At 44.3% G+C, this 19,278-nt stretch overlaps 1 protein-coding gene across 1 annotated transcript in view; it reads right to left on the bottom strand.

The window, feature by feature from the left end:
• SLC39A5 (solute carrier family 39 member 5) overlaps positions 1-19,278 on the bottom strand; it is an 80,131-nt gene that overhangs the window by 1,398 nt on the left and 59,455 nt on the right. The window contains exons 9-11 of the mRNA XM_044287979.1: positions 13,409-13,615; positions 6,145-6,225; positions 4,166-4,356 (exon numbers count right to left, since the gene is read on the bottom strand). Coding sequence (XP_044143914.1) covers positions 4,166-4,356; positions 6,145-6,225; positions 13,409-13,615 — 479 coding nt within the window. The remainder of the gene's footprint in view (positions 1-4,165; positions 4,357-6,144; positions 6,226-13,408; positions 13,616-19,278) is intronic.

Genomic DNA, 19,278 nt, shown 5'->3' with positions numbered 1-19,278 from the left:
AAAAGGTTGTGTAAAAACCACCATGGACACCAACTATACACTGACCAAAAATATAAAATGCAACACTTTCGGTTTTGCTCCCATTTTGCGTGAGCTGAACTAAAAAAATCGGAAGCATTTTCTACATACACAAAAGACCCATTGCTCACAAATCTGTCTAAATCTGTGTTAGGGTACTTTCACACTTGCGTTTTTCTTTTCCAGCATAAAGTTCCATCCTAGGCGCTCAATACCGGAAATAACTGATCAGTTTTACCTCCATGCATTCTGTTCAGGATGTCTTCAGTTCAGTCTTTTTGACTGATCAGGAAAAAGATAAAACCGCAGCATGCTACGGTTTTATCTCCGGCCCAAAAAACCCTGAAGACTTGCCATAGGAATGTATTAATGCCAGATTCGGCATTCAAAATACTGGAACACCGGATCCATCCTTCCGGATGACACCGGAAAGACAGATCTGGCATTTCAATGCATTTTTCTGACTAATCAGGATCCTGGTCAGTTGCCATACGTTTTGTCGGATCCGGCAGGCAGTTCTGGCGACGGAACTGCTTGCCGGATAACTCTGCTGCAAGTGTGAAAGTAGCCTTTGTGAGCACTTCTCCTTTGCCGAGATAATCCATTCAACCTCACAGGTGTGGCATATCAAGGTGCTGATTAGACAGCATGAATATTGCATAGGTGTGCCTTAGACTGCTCACAATAAAAGACCACTCTGAAATGTGCAGTTTGATCACACAGCACAATGCCACAGATGTCGCAACGTTTGAGGGTGTGTGCAATTGACATGCTGACTGCAGGAATGTCTACCAGAGCTGTTGCCCGTGCAGTGAATGTTCATTTCTATACTATAAGCCGTCTCCAAAGGCGTTTCAGAGAATTAAGCAGTACATCCAACCGGCCTCACAACCGCAGACCACGTGTAACCACACCAGCCCAGGATCTCCACATCGAGCATCTTCACCTCCATGATCGTCCACCAGTACAGCTACAGCAACAGTCGGTTTGCATAACCAAAGAATTTCTGCACAAACTTTTAGAAATCGTCTCATGGAAGCTCATCTACATGCTCATCATCCTCATCGGGGTCTGGACCTGTCTGCAGTTCGCCGTCGTAACCGACTTGAGTGAGCAAATGCTCCCATTCGACGGCGTCTGGCATGTTGGAGAGGCATTCTGTTCACAGATGAGTCCCGGTTTTCACTGTTCAGGGCAGATGGCAGACAGCGTGTGTGGCGTCGTGTGGGTGAGCGGTTTGCTGACGTCAACGTTGTGGATCGAGCGACCCATGGTGGCGGTGAGGTTATGGTATGGGCAGGCGTATGTATTGGACAATGAACACAGGTGCATTTTATTGATGGCATTTTGAATGCACAGAGATACCGTGACGAGATCCTGAGGCCCATTGTTGTGCCATTCATCCACGGCCATCACCTCATGTTGCAGCATGTTAATGCACGGCCCCATATTGCAAGGATCTGTACACAATTCCTGGAAGCTGAAAACATCCCAGTTCTTGCATGGCCAGCATACTCCCCACACATGTCACCCATTGAGCATGTCTTGGACGCTCTGGATCGGCGTAAACGACAGCGTGTTCCAGTTCCTGCCAATATTCTGAAACTTCGTACAGCTATTGAAGAAGAGTGGACCAACATTCCACAATCAACAACCTGATCAACTCTGCCACACCTGTGAGGTGGGATGGATTATCTCGGCAAAAGAGAAGTGCTCACTAACACAGATTTACGCTACTTTCACACTTGCGGCACAGTGATCCGGCAAGCAGTTCCGTCGCCAAACGTATGCCAACTTATGGCATTTGTAAGACTGGTCAGGATCCTTATCAGTCATAAAAATGCCAGATCAGTCAGAAAAATGCATTGAAATGCCGGAATAGTCTTTCCGGTGTCATCCGGCAAAACTGATCCGGCATTAATTTTTTTCGGTCTGCGCAACGGATTTGGTATTTTGAATGCCGGATCTGGCATTAATACAATCCTATGGGAAAAAATGCCAGATCCGGCATTCAGGCAAGTTGGAGATAAAACGGTAGCATGCTGCGGTTTTATCTTTTGCCTGATCAGTCAAAAAGACTGAACTAAAGACATCCTGAACGGAATGCTCTCCATTCAGAATGCATGGGGATATACCTGATCAGTTCTTTTCTGGCATTGAGCCCTTTTGACGGAACTCAGTGCCGGTAAAGAAAAACGCTAGTGTGTAAGTACCCTTAGGCTACTTTCACACTAGCGTTCGATCGGATCCGTTCTGAACGGATCCGATCATATTAATGCAGACGGAGGCTCCGTTCAGTACGGATCCGTCTGCATTAATAACTTAGAAAAAAATTCTAAGTGTGAAAGTAGCCTGAGTGGATCCGTTCAGACTTTCAATGTAAAGTGAATGGGGGACGGATCCGCTTGAAGATTGAGCCATATGGTGACATCTTCAAGCGGATCCGTTCCCATTGACTTACATTGTAAGTCTGAACGGATCCGCTCGCCTCCGCACGGCCAGGCGGACAGCTGAACGCCGAAAATACTAATATATATTTATATATAATTTAATTATTTTTTTTTCATTCAACAACTAAAAAATTATTTGGTTCCTAAATTTTTCAGTTTAGGAGACAAAAGCTCTTAGGCCCCTTGCAGACGAGCGTGAGCAGATTAGGTCCGAAAGTATTGCGGATGCTTTTAGTGAAAAATGCGCGATTTCGCAAGTAAGTTCATTCAGTTTTGTCTGCGATCACGTTCAGTTTTTATCGCGCGGGTGCAATGCCATTAAATGCGTTTTGCACGCGCGTGATAAAAAACAGAATGTTTACAAACAACATCTCTTAGCAACCATCCGTGAAAAACGCTTCGCATCCGCAAGAAAGTGAGATTTTCACGCAGCCCCATTCACTTCTTTGGGGCCAGCGTTGCGTGAAAATAGAATATAGAACATGCTGCGATTTCTACGCAACGCACAGGTAATGTGTGAAAACGAACGCTCATGTACACAGACCCATTGAAATGAATGGGTCCGGATTCCGTGTGGGTGCAATGCGTTCACATCACGCATTGCACCCGTGCGGAATACTCGCTCGTGTGAAGGGGGCCTTAGGTCACTTATTTTTGGGGTCTGAATTAATTTTAAGGTCTGGTCTGGGGTCTGTAGTATTAGTATTATTTTTTTGCTTGATCTTGGGCTCATTTAAAGGGTTTCTACCACCAGAAATACTGTTATGTAGCTGACTGACAGTAGCGATGCGATAATGTCAGCACTACATAACAGAATGCTTTTTACCTTTCTCCCTGCAGCCGTTTTGGTATAAAAAAAAAGCACTTTTATAATATGCTAATGAGCCTCTAGGTGCTATGTGGGCGTAAAATCAGCACCTAGAGGCTCCGTCTACTCACCCTTTATCCCGCCCAGGTCCCCTGTTCTGCCCGCCCCGCTCCTCTTGATTGATGTGACGGTTCGCAGCAGCGTTGACGAAATACCGCACCTGCGCCGTTCACTATATCTTCGGCGTAGGCGCAGTGAGTGAATGATGCGCTCCTGGTGCCGGTTTCCTCACTGTGCCTGCGCCGACTACGTCACAGTGAGGAAGCCGGCACCAGGAGAGCGACCTTCACTCACTGCTCCTGCACCGAAGACAGACGTGAACGGCGCAGGCGCGGAATTTCTTCAACGCTGCTGCGAACCGTCACATCAAGAGGAGCGGGGCGGGGCAGAACAGGGGACCTGGGCGGGATAAAGGGTGAGTAGACGGAGCCTCTAGGTGCTGCTTTTACTCCACATAGCACCTAGAGGCTCATTAGCATATTATAAAAGTGCTTTTTTTTACCAAAACGGCTGCAGGGAGAAAGGTAAAAGCAATACTGTTATGTAGTGCTGACATTAGCGCATCGCTATATCAGTCAGCTACATAACAGTATTTCTGGTGGTAGAAACCCTTTAAATGTTTGGAATTGGGCACATTATTTTTTAGTTATAGTAGCAATATGCTGGCTAACTACCAGAGCCAGGCGCAGCTCTCTCCTTCAGTTCAAGCGCCAGGGTCTCAGCTCACAGTGTAAATGAAAACAGAACTGGAGGAGGACTGAAACATATGGAAACTTAAGTAATATTCCCACAAAAGATGTCATCATGAGAGATGTAAATGTTGACATACCATATCTACAAGTGCCACGTACAGAAAGATTCCAGCAGTAGCTGCAAATATCCAGGGAGTTACTTGGTATGAAGTTTGGCTGGCGAGTGCTCCAACCAGCATGCCCAGATATGAGAGAAATGCTGAGATCAGGCTGAAACATAAGACTCTCCTCACCCGGACACCAGTCTGAAGCAAGACTGCGAAATCGCCTGAGAAGGAGAAGTTTTTACAAGGCAAATTTAGCATCTGTCTAATGTTTCGTTTCTGATAAAATGTCCATTACAATTTCTAATATATCTGTGTAGATGCTAGAACAGTATTAGGCCGCGCTTAAAATCTGCTGCTGATTCGGTAGTGGAAAACTGGCATTTTCCACTGTATAATCCACATCAAAAGGCCATCAACAGCTTCCATTGACTTCAATGTAAAAAAACGTAACCATGTGCACACCTTGTACACAGTGACTTGTTGCCAAGCGGGACATCACTGCTGGGTCACGTGTTGCTTGGGGACTCGTCACCGCTGAGGTCATTAATTGGCCACAGCAGCGGTATGTGACCCTGTCTGGACGTTTACAGGCACCATATCATTTGAGAGTGAATTCTAATAAGGGCCCCTGATGGTGTTTGATGCTGCTTGTACCTGTTGTCTCTCTACCGGAGGTTGCCACTAGGCAGGACAATCTCTATTCTCCACATACAGGGTACCTGTGCCAGGCAGTTGTCAATTGCACGGGGTACTCACAACATGCTTTACAGGTGGTCGCCACTAGCCAGAGGACAGTCTCTTTACACAGGGCACGATTCAGTCTACACTATATACTCAATGGGAGATTGCAGGGCACAGTCATGGGATCACAATCTCTGGTCTCTACTTCCTCCAGAGTATCAGGTTGGGCCTATCGTGTTATAGTCTCCAGGTTGAAAGTTGTTCATAACAACTTTTATCACTCATGTGGTTCTCCGCTCCTGGGGGCAAGCACTCATTTAGGCGGTCCAGTCGGTGGCAGCAATCTAGAGCAGGTGAAACTAGCCTACAGGTGAAACTTGAAAAATGAGAATATCGTGCAAAATGTATTTATTTCAGTAATGCAACTTAAAAGGATGAAACTAATATATGAGAGAGACTCATTACATGCAAAGCGAGATATTTCAAGCCTTTATTTGTTATAATTTGGATTAATATGGCTTACCGCTTATAAAAACCCCAAAGTCACAATTTCAGGTCCCCTTTGCTCAGGGGGTATGGATTAATTAGCTGACTAGAGTGTGACACTTTGACCCTAGAATATTGAACCTTTTCACAATATTCTAATTTTAAGCTGCATTAATGCAATTCCTTTCAATTTGCATTACTGAAATAAATGGACTTTTGCACGATATTCGAATTTTTCGAGTTTTACCTGTATAACCAACTCCTTGGATGTTAGGGTCTCTACCTCTCTCAGCAAACCCAGTTCCAACATGTATCCTCATCACTGCACACTGACTAGTGCTCGGCAGCACTCTGCCATACACACACTAGCTGACAAATGATAGGTTCTCATATTTATGACCTGGTCCTACTTAGGACACAACCTGTGCAGTGCAATGGTAAGGCATCTGCACATGCCATCCCTGATCTCAGCCTAGCTGCATACTGGGCCTACAATGAAATGCATATTAGGCTTCACATACAATCCTCTGTCCAGTACAACCTGTATAAAAAGACCTCATGTTGTACGTAACATGGCAGATCATAATATGGCGGTCACTGCTTATTTCACTGGCAGATACAGTTCAGTGATATGGTTTGCTGGAGGGGTGCTTAATGGTGCTCCAACAATCCTCATGGAGGCACCCCCTTACACACAGACAGTGGAGAAAAGGACAGTACAGAGTTAGGGCATGAAAATTTGCAACGTGTGAATATATCATGAAATGTACTAGATTTGATTACAAAACATTGTTCATGAAATACTGACTTCACTGTGTGTTTTAGTATAGTTTGTCACTCACCAAGCTCATGAGGTAGTTCGTGGCAGAATACAGCAACTGTGGTGCTGAGGCCACCAGAGAAACCAGCAGAAAAGGCAGCACCTATAGGGAGCACCAGACATTATGTCCGTTAACAGAATATCTAATCACCTACATACCTGAGTACACTAACGGAGCCTATACACATGATTGGTAATAGACCGAGAATAGATCCTTTGGGCTAAAAGGGAACCTGTCATCAACGTTATGCTGACCTCACTGAGGCAGCATAAATTAGTGACAGAAATGCTGATGTCAGCGGTGTGTCACTCATGAGCTTATAGTAAGTTGTTGCTGAGAACCAGCATCATAATCATTGCAGCCCGGGCCCTGAAAAGAGTCAAATCTACCTGAGAAGAGTCCTGGTTATTCATAATCTCCTGCCCTCTCGCCCATCTGCTGATGACTGGCAGTTCTCTACTAGAGAAAAAGGGAGAAAACTAGGTAGAAGACTGTCAATCAGCAGCAGATGGGCAGGAATTCATGAATAACCAGGACTCTTCTCAGGTGGCCGGGACTCTTTTCTAGTCTGCATTGATTGTGATGTTGGTTCTCGGCAACCATTTACTTTTTACTTATAAATGACAGACCGACGAAATCAACTCACCTGTCTCTACTTTATTCTGTCATTAGTATGGGCAGCATAAAGTTGATGACAGGTTCCCTTTAAGGACCCCATGCACATTAGGTTTGGTCAACAGTCTAAGGGCTCATTCACACAGCCGTTGCCCCTCCGTTGTCGTATTGCGGACCGCATACGGAAGGTCCGCAATACATGGGGCAAATCCGGAGATGCAGAATGGAATGGAAGCACGGAACGGAACCCCACGGAAGCACTACGGAGTGCTTCCAGGGGTTCCGTTCCATGCCTCCACACCGCAAAAAGATAGAGCAAGTTCTATCTTTTTGCGGAACGGACGGATCGCGGACCCATTCGAGTGAATTTGCGGTCCACAGCAAGGACATGGAGGGGCAATGGTCGTGTGAACAAGCACTAATATGTATGTGGAGCTCCCTACTCTATCCCAACAAAAGTGATGCTGGGTGAGAGAAGGATCAGAATAACAGAATTTTATTGCCCAAATCTTTTATTCTCCTGCTAGGTAAGCCCTTGTCAAAAGTGTCTGGCAGCGACTTTTTCTTCCCTCCCCATTGTCAAAACATACACAGCCAAACCAAATGTCTACGCTGGAGAGATAGCGGTCACCTAAACATTCTTATATGTAAAAGAAAACCAACTGATGTGGCTAAGGAGGGCACAAGACACTGCTTTGTGCATGGGCCCACATTTTATACACTCGAAATAATGTAAGCATAAGAAATTTGAATATGAAAAAAAGTAGAACTTGATTTTACATACCACAAAAATGGTACCAATAAAAAATAGAGTTCATTATGCAAAAAAGAGATCTACATTGCTTTCTTCCAGTCACTTAAAGGGTAAGGGATCATGCACACGACCGTTGCCTGTTTTGCTGTCCGCAAATTGCAGATCCACAAAACATGGATACTAGCCATGTGCATTCTGCAGAACATAATGTCCGGCCCCCAATAGAACAGTACTATCCTTGTCCGTAATATGGACAATAATAGGACATGTTCTATTTTTTACTGAATGGCCATGTGGAGATATTGAAATGGAATGCACATGGAGTAAATTCAGTTTTTTATGCGGACCCTTTGAAGTGAATAAATCCGCATACGAGCAGCAAAAATTTATTTGCGAGCCGATGCCCAGGGGGCTGCCCGAGCACGGCTGCCGGCCAGGTACATAATAGTCTGGTGCTCTCAGCATTAGGCCCCACTTGTGCAGCCCGTGGTCATGCTGCGGCACGCAAAATGCGGGCCGCAATGCAGGAACACAGTCAGTGGGGCAGCCGCAGCGGATCGCGGACCCATTCACTTGAATGGGTCCGCGATCCGGGCGTTCCGCAAAAAGATAGGACATGTTCTATCTTTTTGCGGAACAGAAGTACGGGACAAAACCCCACAGAAGCACTCCGTAGGGTTCCGTTCCGTGCTTCCGTTCCGCACTATTCCTCATCATCCGTGATGCGGAATGCCCACGGAGCGGCACCCGTGTATTGCGGATCCGCAATACGGCAACGGGGTGCACATGTTCGTGTCCAGGGGGCCTTAATTCTAGGAGCATCAGGTACTTATGCACATGGCCAGGAGTCACAGGAGCCTGCTGAATTCAACTGCATCACTGTCCTCAGTATGGTGATAGGGCACTATTGTATGCTGCACTGTGGTGTTTGGTTTTGCTGGGCAGTACTTTGTGCTGCACTACGGTATTGCTGGCCCCTGCCTTCTTCTGTTGTCCTTGCCTACTTGTGGCTTGTGTCAATTGTGTCATTCTGTCAATTTGGACTCGCCTACCACATGGGGCTACTTTTAGTTCCCAGTTTGCCCCGGGTAAAGACAGATGGCACAGCTGGCTGCATGCGGCCCAGACACATGCACCCATGGGAGTCAATGGATGCAAAATGTTAGCCAAGATGCACCCATCCATGGCAGCCAACGACTTCCCAATTTTGTGCTAAGTGCAGCTAGCCACGCCATCTGGCTGTACCCTAACTAGATCTAGACCAGGGTTGCGCAACCTTTTTGGTTTAGGGACCACATTGTCACATTAATCTATTTCAAGGGGGCCGCAAAAAAAAAAAAAAAAAAAAAATTGTTCATTAGCAGTCGTTTGCTTTGGCCAATTACACAGGCTGATGCAAAGTGAATAGGGGAGGAGCGATTGCTACCGCAGTAGCAGATAATCGGGCATTTTTCATTCTAATGAAAGACGCAAATCGGCCGACAAAAACGTAAATTGGCAGATCAGCGGCACAATTGTACAGGTCGGATTATCAGGAACGAGCATTTCTGTGAACGCTTGTTCCTGATTGGCCGAATATCGTGCAGTGTATTAGGCTCCTTTCACACGGGCGAGTATTCCGTGCGGATGCGATGCGTGAGTTGAACGCATTGCACCCGCACTGAATCCGGACCCATTCATTTCTATGGGGCTGTGCACATGAGCGGTGATTTTCACGCATCACTTGTGCGTTGAGTGAAAATCGCAGCACGCTCTATATTGTGCGATTTTCACCCGACGCAGGCCCCATAGAAGTGAATGGGGTGCGTGAAAATCGCATAGCATCCGCAAGCAAGTGCGGATGCGGTGCGATTTTCACGCACGGTTGCTAGGAGACGATCGGGATGGAGACCCGATCATTATTATTTTCCCTTATAACACGGTTATAAGGAAAAATAATAGCATTCTGAATACAGAATGCATAGTAAACCAGCGCTGGAGGGGTTAAAAAAAAAAAAATTATTTAACTCACCTTAGTCCACTTGATCACCATGGTAAAAGATCATGTGACGTACCATATGATGACCGGAGTGACGTCATCAAAGGTCCTTTACCTGTATTTAATGCTCACCACAGGTCCTATTCAACAAAAGAGACAGAAGGAGATGCCAGGCTTCGCGATCAAGTGGACTAAGGTGAGTTAAATTATTTTTTATTTTTTTTAACCCCTCCAGCTCTGTTTTACTATGCATTCTGTATTCAGAATGCTATTATTTTCCCTTATAACCATGTTATAAGGGAAAATAATACAATCTACAGAACACTGATCCCGAACTTCTGTGAAGCCAAACATGCGCGATTTTTTTCACGCAAGTGCAAAACGCAATACTATGTTTTACACTTGCGCAGAAAAATCGCGGGTGTTCCCGCAACGCACCCGCTTCTTATCCGGGCCAAAAATATGACGCCCGTGTGAAAGAGGCCTTAGGGGCTTATGTGGCGACATTTCCTTCTTTGCCATCCCACCTCCTATTCATGAATTATCTTCACTGCAGAAGACGGCACTCATTGGTTATTACAGCTTCCTGACCCTCAGTTATCGGTGATATCTGTGTGACAGGCGCCAAGCAATAACCAGTAAGCCCATTCCCTTATTAGCAGGTAAAGCGCTCATTGGTTAACCCTTTAACGACAGGGCCTGAAAAACGTCAATAACCAGACACTTTTTTTTGTGATTTCACACACGTGATGCTTTCGCTGTTGTAACTTTATTTATTACTACCAAAATAACTTTAGACGTTTTTATATGACACATAACCTTTTAATATGTTTTTTTCTAGCTTTTTCTTTTTTTGTTTGATTGGGGAAAACTTCCAAAAAGTTTATATTTTTTTCAACTATAGCTCCGTATTCTTTAAATTTTCTTGGGGATCAATAAAGTTATATGTTATGCAAACTACTGTATGTATATTTTTGTGTGAATGGGGCGACTATGGCAATAGTTTTGGTTGGCATGGGTGTTTTTTCTTTTATATTTTGCACTATTTCCAATGTAACTGGGGCATCCAAAGGAGCTCATTACAGGGAAAACAGCCTTCCCAGTGGGGGCATTGCTCAGGCAGACTCATCAGGGTGATTGCCGGGTGTGGTAGAGGAAGGGGCCCACTGCATAGCACTCATTGGGGGAGATTTATCAAAACTGGTGTAAAAGAAAATTGGCTTAGTTGCCCATAGCAACCAATCAGCTTCCATCTTTCAGAGCTCCTTTGGAAAATGAAAGATGGAATCTGATTGGTTGCTATGGGCAACTTAGCCAGTTTTCCCTTTATACCAGTTTTTATAAATTTCCCCTATATTACAGTGCTAAACCAGTTCTGTCTTCTCCTCGGGGTCCTCAGCTGTCACTGGCAGCCAGGAAGGGGACCCGACCTGCTCCAGCCAGAGTGTAGGAGCTTTACCCTGGGTTCAGACCTGAGCGTTTGAGACGCGTGTTTTACGCGCGTATTTGTTGCGCGTTTTTATGCGCGTTTTTGCAATAGTAAACGCCCGTTTGACGCGCGTTTGTGTGATTGACTGCAGTGTTGTCCAATGAGTCTATGGGCCAAAACGCGCGACAAACGCCCAAGAAAAAGCTCAAGAACTTGTTTATGCGTCGGGCGTTTTACAGCACGTTCAAACGCGCTGTAAAACGCTCAAGTGTGAACCAGGGCCATAGGGAAGCATTGGTTTTCACGTGTTGAGCGTTTTACAGCGCGTTTGAACGCGCTGTAAAACGCTCAGGTGTGAACTTAGGGTTACCCTGGGTTCAGACCTGAGCGTTCTGAAACGAGCGCTCTGTATGCGCGATTGTACGGGCGTTTAAAATCGCGCATACAGAGATAAGCGAATGCCCATTGTCGCACGTTCCCGAAAGTCTATGTACAGGAACGCGCGACAAACGCCCAAAAAAAGCTCAAGAACTTGTTTGAGCGTCGGGCGTTTTACAGCGCGATCGTACGTGCTGTAAAACGCCCAGGTGAGAACCATTCCCATAGGGAAGCATTGGTTTCTCCTTGTTGAGCGTTTTACAGCGCGTAGGAAAGCGCTGTAAAACGCTCAGGTGTGAACTTAGGGTTAATCCAGCTCTGTATGGCGGTGTTTCTGTCCAGCAGGACTGGGGCTGCAAACTGGAGCTGTGTAGACTGCATGTGGCCCCCGGGCTGTAGGTTGTGCAACCCTAGACACTCCCGAGGAATAGGACAATGATTAACCATTTAATAGCTTTAAAAGGCCATCCAGTACAGTCACATTATAAGGACTTTGCTTCCAAAGGAAAAAAAGTGTATGTCATTAACCCTTTCTACCCCGGCCCAGTTTTCACCTTCCTGCCCATGTATCACTTTATGTGGTAATAACTTTGGAACACTTACTTATTCAGGACCTTCCGAGACTGTTTTATTGTGACACATTGTACTTCACGACAGTACTAAATTTGAGTCAATATATTTTTCCTTTATTTATTAAAAAAATCCCAAATTTACCCAAAATTTTGAAAAATTCACAATTTTCTAAATTTGAATTTCTCTACTTTTAAGACGAATAGTAATGCCTCATAAAATAGTTATCAGTCATCATTCCCCATATGTCTGCTTTATGTTGGCATCATTTTGTAAATGTCATATTTTTTTTTTTAGGACGTTAGAAGCTCTGGTTATTGACAGAACTGACTAAAGACACCAGCAAATGAATGGTTTTTTTTTTCTTTCAATCAGTGGATCAAGGAATGTAATATTCACTGGTTATACTCTTATATCACTTTATTGTAGGTAGTCACAAGTAATGAAGCATTTTCATAAAGGACAGTTTTACATCAATTTAGGAAACGGTCTAAAAATAAAAAAAATAAAAAATCTTTGTTGCTATTGCAACCAATCACAGCGCAGCATTCTCTGCATATTCTCTGCATACTCTTCTCTTGAAAAATGAAAGCTGTGCTGTGATTGGTTACAATGTGCAACTAAGACTAGATTCATGTATTTTGCGGATCCATTGAAACAATGCCTATCCTTGTCCGCAAAACGGAAAAGAATAGGTCATGTTCTATTTCTTTTTTGCGGGGCAACTTTTGCAGACCCATTGAAATGAATGGGTCCTCATCCAATCTGCAAAAAAAAAAAAAAACACGGAAAGGACACTGAAACAAAATACGTTTGTGTGAATGTAACCTAAGGCTAGGTCTGCGCGACAGATAGGGCACAACTACACTGCAACATTTTGTTGCACCAATATCGCAGTCTATGGTGTCGCACTGCAACATGCTGCGACTGCGACGTGACACTCGCAGAAAAATCCATCTCGTCTATTGCGTCGCAGTATGTTACATGTTGCAGTGCGACACCATAGACTGCCATTATAAAAATTGTCGTGCAAAATTGGTGCAACAAAATGTCACGTGACAAATGTTGTCGTGTAGACCTAGCCTAAGGCCTCTTTCACACGAACATATTTTCAGTCTGTGTCCGTTCCATTTTTTTTTGCGGACCATATATGGAACCATCCATTTCAATGGGTCCGCAAAAACGGAAGGTACTCCGTGTGCATTCCGTTTCTGTATTTCCGTTCCACAAAAAAATAGGATATGTCCTATTATTGTCCGCATTACTAACAAGGATAGTACTGTTCTATTAGGGGCCAGCTGTTCCGTTCCACACACGGATGTCATCCATTTTTTTCAGACCGCAAAATACATACGGTCATGTGCAAGGGTGTCTAATGCAGGTTTTTTTAGACAGTTTTGGGGAACCTGCTGCTGAAATCTGTTGTGTTCAGCTCAGTTACTTTCCTTAGTAATCTATAATCCTCCAATAGTTTTGTCCATTCCAGTGAACTGAGGGAAAGTCGTTGGAATGTGTATATACCTGTATAGACTAATAGATAAAGCCACAGATGGTGTCTTACCTATAGCCAGGCCATCTGTGAAATTATGAATTCCATCACCAAGAAGAACCATCCAGACAAACTCTGATATGCCTCCACCTGATGCACTGTGTGAATGCCCATGGTGTGAATGTGCAGTCTGACCACCGCTCTCTGGTACCTCAGCTTGCTCCTCATGACTTTGTTTACAGCCATCAACTGGTCTTTTTGCCTCACAAAACTCTGGATCTGCAAGAAACATCGTATATTAACCTGTCATATATATTAGACAGCATATAACATTTTACATGCATGATATCGATTGCACCAATGTTGGACAAAGCACATAGGGCTCACCAGCAGAATTGACTCTGAGGGCCCACCCACCAGCCATGGAAAATTATTACTACCATAATAAATCAAATAACCCAATTGGCAAGTCAGTTCCCATTATGAAATGAACAATGATGAGGGTATGTCCTCATGAGATAACATAATAAACTACACTACCTGAAATAAAGAATATAATATACGGCCACCCATTAAATACTATAGTACACAGTACCCTCTAAATAATAATGAACACTAATAATAATAATTTTAAAGTGCCAATAGCCATTACCACAGGGGTATTGGGACCTATTCTCTTTACTATATTTATTAATGATCTTGTAGAAGGCTTGCATAGTAAAATATAAATTTTTGCAGATAACACTAAACTGTGTAAAGTAATTAACACCGAAGAGGACAGTATACTGCTACAGAGGGATCTGGATAGATTGCAGGCTTGGGCAGATAAGTGGCAGATGAGGTTCAACACTGAAAAATGTAAGGTTATGCACATGGGAAGGAATAATGCAAGTCACCCGTACATACTAAGTGGTAAAACACTGGGTAAGGGCTCATGTACATGAATTAATTTTTGATCCATGTCCGTTCCGTTTTTTTTTTTGTGGCCCTTATGCGGAACCATTCACTTCAATGGGGCCGTAAAAAAATGGAATTGACAGAATAGAACATGTTCTATTATTTTCCGCAATATGGACAAGTATAGGACTGTTCTATTATGGGTAATTTGCGGACTGCAAAACAAAAACGGTCATGTGCATGAGCCCTTACACTGACATGAAAAAAGGAGTTAGGAATTTTAGTGGACATCAAACTAAACTATAGATGCCAGTGTCAGGCAGCTGCTGCCAAGGCCAGTAAGATAACAGTTTGCATCAAAAGGGGCATAGCTGCCTGTGATGAGAACATAGTCCTGCCACTTTACAAATCACTAGTCCGACCACACCTGGAGTACTGTGTACAGTTCTGGGCTCCTGTGAACAAGACAGACATAGGCTACTTTCACATCTGCTCTTTTGTTACCGGTTTTGAGATCTGTCAGAGGATCTCTAAACCGGACCCAAACGTTGGTTTAACACATCAGAATGCATCCCTTCTGTTAGGATGCGTTTGTGCCAAATCAAAATGGAACAAACCGGATCCGTCGCTAAAAAACTATGTAAGTCAATGGGTGACGGATAGTGTTGAGCGAACTTGTATTGTTTCAGCGTCCAAAGTTCAGGTTTGTGTTATCAAAGATCCTGTTATGGATTCCTCTACCACGGACCATAACAGAACTCAGAATCCATAACGGGATTCTTCGATAACCCGAACTTTGAACTTAAAACACAAGTTCGCTCAACACTAGTGACTAATTCTTATTTTTTTTTATCTGATTAAAACAGATCCGGCACAATTGGCTTACATTGTTTTTAGTGACGATCTGGTTTGTTTAGTTTCGATGACCGGACATAAAACCACAGCTTGCAGTGGTTTTGTGTCCAGTCACAAACAATAATGCTACCACAATGGAATGCATACTGATGCATGCTGAATGGAGCATACCTCATTCACAATGTATTGGCCCTAAACTGAACCGTTTTGGCCGGTTTTGAGATCCTCTTCTGGATCTCAAAACCAGAATGCCAAAACGCTGATTTTTAAAGTAGCCATAGCAGAGCTGGAGAGGGTTCAGAGGAGGGCAACTAAAGTAATAACTGGAATGGCGGGACTACAGTACCCAGAAAGATTATCAAAATTCGGTTTATTCACTCTAGAAAAATAGCGACTAGGTGGAGATCTAATAACTATATGTATAAATATATCAGGAGTCAGTACAGAGATCTCTCCCATCATCTATTTATCCCCAGGACTGTGACTGTGATAAGGGGACATCCTCTGCGTCTGGAGGAAAGCACAAACATAGAAGAGGATTCTTCACGGTAAGAGCAGTGAGACTATGGAGAAAACTGCGTCTCCTCCCCGTTGCGAGTTTAATGCTCATTATAATACAGCGCGCCAAATCATCAAGGGGCCACATCGGACGAACGTAACGAATCGTTACCATAATTAGCCTATGTCAAAACTGATTAAAGCTCCTCTTTAAGGTGTATGAAGATAGATAATAAATTGCAATCCAACTGTAATGTTAATCCTCTATAATTCCATGGGAAGACCACTTCTCAAAAGGACATTCAGCTTAGTTTTGGGCTCCACATGTGATATAGGAAAGCTAGAGAGGGTCACTTGTTCAGCTTGGCATAAAGATGCCTTTATTTCACATATAAACATATGTGTGGTGGATACAAAGAAGCAGCACATGATTTATTAAAGGGGTTGTCCAGGTTCAGAGCTGAACCTGGACAGCCCTCCATTTTCACCCCGGCAGCCCCCCTGACATGAGCATCGGAGCAGTTCATGCTCCGATACTCTCCTTTGCCCTGCGCTAAATCGCGCAGGGCAAAGGCATTTTTCAGAATTCCGGTGACGTACCGGGCTCTCCATGGGGCTGACAGGAACCCCGGTGATGTCACCGGCACTGATGGGCGGGATTTGGCTCTGCCCTAGCCAGTAAAACGGCTAGGGCAGAGCTAAAGCCCGCCCCTCAGAGCCGTGACGTCACCGAACACACTGCTGGGCGGAAGTTACCGCCCGGCAGTGTGTTATTAAAAACAAAAGAGCCCGTGCCCTGCGCGATCTAGCGCAGGGCACGGGAGCGCATCGGAGCATGAGATGCTCCGATGCTAGGCTCAGGGGGGCTGCCGGGGTGAAAATAAGGGTATGTCCGGGTTCAGCTCTGAACCCGGACAACCCCTTTAATCTCAAGAATTGTACGAAGGGCAAGGGGACATTCTTTATGTGTGTAGGAAAGACAAGTCAGACATCATTACAGGGAAGGAAGTGTTGTACAGGTCCTTCTAAAAAAATTAGCATATTGTGATAAAGTTCATTATTTTCTGTAATGTACTGATAAACATTAGACTTTCATATATTTTAGATTCATTACACACAACTGAAGTAGTTCAAGCCTTTTATTGTTTTAATATTGATGATTTTGGCATACAGCTCATGAAAACCCAAATTTCCTATCTCAAAAAATTAGCATATTTCATCCGACCAATAAAAGAAAAGTGTTTTTAATACAAAAAAAGTCAGCCTTCAAATAATTATGTTCAGTTATGCACTCAATACTTGGTCGGGAATCCTTTTGCAGAAATGACTGCTTCAATGCGGCGTGGCATGGAGGCAATCAGCCTGTGGCACTGCTGAGGTGTTATGGAGGCCCAGGATGCTTCGATAGCGGCCTTAAGCTCATCCAGAGTGTTGGGTCTTGCGTCTCTCAACTTTCTCTTCCCAATATCCCACAGATTCTCTATGGGGTTCAGGTCAGGAGAGTTGGCAGGCCAATTGAGCACAGTAATACCATGGTCAGTAAACCATTTACCAGTGGTTTTGGCACTGTGAGCAGGTGCCAGGTCGTGCTGAAAAATGAAATCTTCATCTCCATAAAGCTTTTCAGCAGATGGAAGCATGAAGTGCTCCAAAATCTCCTGATAGCTAGCTGCATTGACCCTGCCCTTGATAAAACACAGTGGACCAACACCAGCAGCTGACATGGCACCCCAGACCATCACTGACTGTGGGTACTTGACACTGGACTTCAGGCATTTTGGCATTTCCCTCTCCCCAGTCTTCCTCCAGACTCTGGCACCTTGATTTCCGACATGCAAAATTTGCTTTCATCCGAAAAAAGTACTTTGGACCACTGAGCAACAGTCCAGTGCTGCTTCTCTGTAGCCCAGGTCAGGCGCTTCTGCCGCTGTTTCTGGTTCAAAAGTGGCTTGACCTGGGGAATGCGGCACCTGTAGCCCATTTCCTGCACACGCCTGTACACGGTGGCTCTGGATGTTTCTACTCCAGACTCAGTCCACTGCTTCTGCAGGTCCCCCAAGGTCTGGAATCGGTCCTTCTCCACAATCTTCCTCAGGGTCCAGTCACCTCTTCTCGTTGTGCAGCGTTTTCTGCCACACTTTTTCCTTCCCACAGACTTCCCACTGAGGTGCCTTGATACAGCACTCTGTGAACAGCCTATTCCTTCAGAAATTTCTTTCTGTGTCTTACCCTCTTGCTTGAGGGTGTCAATGATGGCCTTCTGGACAGCAGTCAGGTCGGCAGTCTTACCCATGATTGCGGTTTTGAGTAATGAACCAGGCTGGGAGTTTTTAAAAGCCTCAGGAATCTTTTGCAGGTGTTTAGAGTTAATTAGTTGATTCAGATGATTAGGTTAATAGCTCGTTTAGAGAACCTTTTCATGATATGCTAATATTTTGAGATAGGAATTTTGGGTTTTCATGAGCTGTATGCCAAAATCATCAATATTAAAACAATAAAAGGCTTGAACTACTTCAGTTGGTGTGTAATGAATCTAAAATATATGAAAGTCTAATGTTTATCAGTACATTACAGAAAATAATGAACTTTATCACAATATGCTAATTTTTTTAGAAGGACCTGTATATAAATTCAACTTTACAGCTCCTCCAGGTATGTTCATGGCAAGGGCGCACATATTATCTTCATGGCTCACAAACCGGCAACATACTGCATACATGGAAGCCAGGGAGGATCCAGCATCCAATAATAGATTAAACCTGCCCGTACAATTTATAGAATCTAAAGCCACCAAGCAACAACTGGATTATAAAACAAAATTAAAGGGATTATCTGGGAATTTTTATTAATGACCACCAATATCAGATTGGTGGGGGTCCGACACCCGGGAACCCCATTGTGTTAGAATAGGCCACTGTTCCTTGGCGCCTCCGCCTCTTCTTGGGCCATGTTACATTAGTGTACATCGGTAACAAGGTCAAGTCAATGGGGTTGAGGTGTAATACTAAGCACAGCCGCTATACAATGTACAGCACTCTTCTTGGAAAACTGCTGGGAGCCACCAGAGCTCCGGTGAACGCGGCGGTTTCCTGAAACAGCTGATCGTGGGGGTGCCAGGACTCAGACATCATAAAGATGACCTATCCTTACAATAGGTAATCATTATCAATTCCTGATAACCCCTTTAAAGAGGACCTTTCACCACTCCTGACATGTCTGTTTTAATAGTTACATGCTTTCCCCATGTGATAACAATTCTGGAGCATCTATCCTTATGGCTCTATGTTGTGCCATTCCTTTATTATTCTTGCTAGAAGTTATGAATGAATTGCTAGCAGTCTGCAGTAAGGGTACAGAGGGGAGGTAACCAGTTGGGGGCGTGTACCTGCACAGTCTCACTCTAACCAATCAGTGCTGCCATTTTCAGACTGTGCAGGTACACCCCCCCCCCCTCCCCAAGTGGTTACCGCCCCTCTGTACCCTTACTGCAGACTGCTAGCAATTCATTCATAACTTCTAGTAGGAAGTAATAATAAAGGAATAATAATAAAGGAACAGCAGAACATAGAGCCATACAAATAGATGCTCCAGAATTGTTATTACACGGGGAACACCTAAAGCAGACATGTCAGGAGTGGTGACAGGTCCTCTTTAAGGTTTTCTTTTTGTTTTGTTTTATAAGTTGTATGGGC

Source organism: Bufo gargarizans, chromosome 3 (assembly GCF_014858855.1).
Source record: "Bufo gargarizans isolate SCDJY-AF-19 chromosome 3, ASM1485885v1, whole genome shotgun sequence".
NCBI classification, from domain to species: domain Eukaryota; kingdom Metazoa; phylum Chordata; class Amphibia; order Anura; family Bufonidae; genus Bufo; species Bufo gargarizans.
Note: the sequence above shows the minus strand (reverse complement) of the source record. Positions and strands in the feature narration are given on the sequence as shown.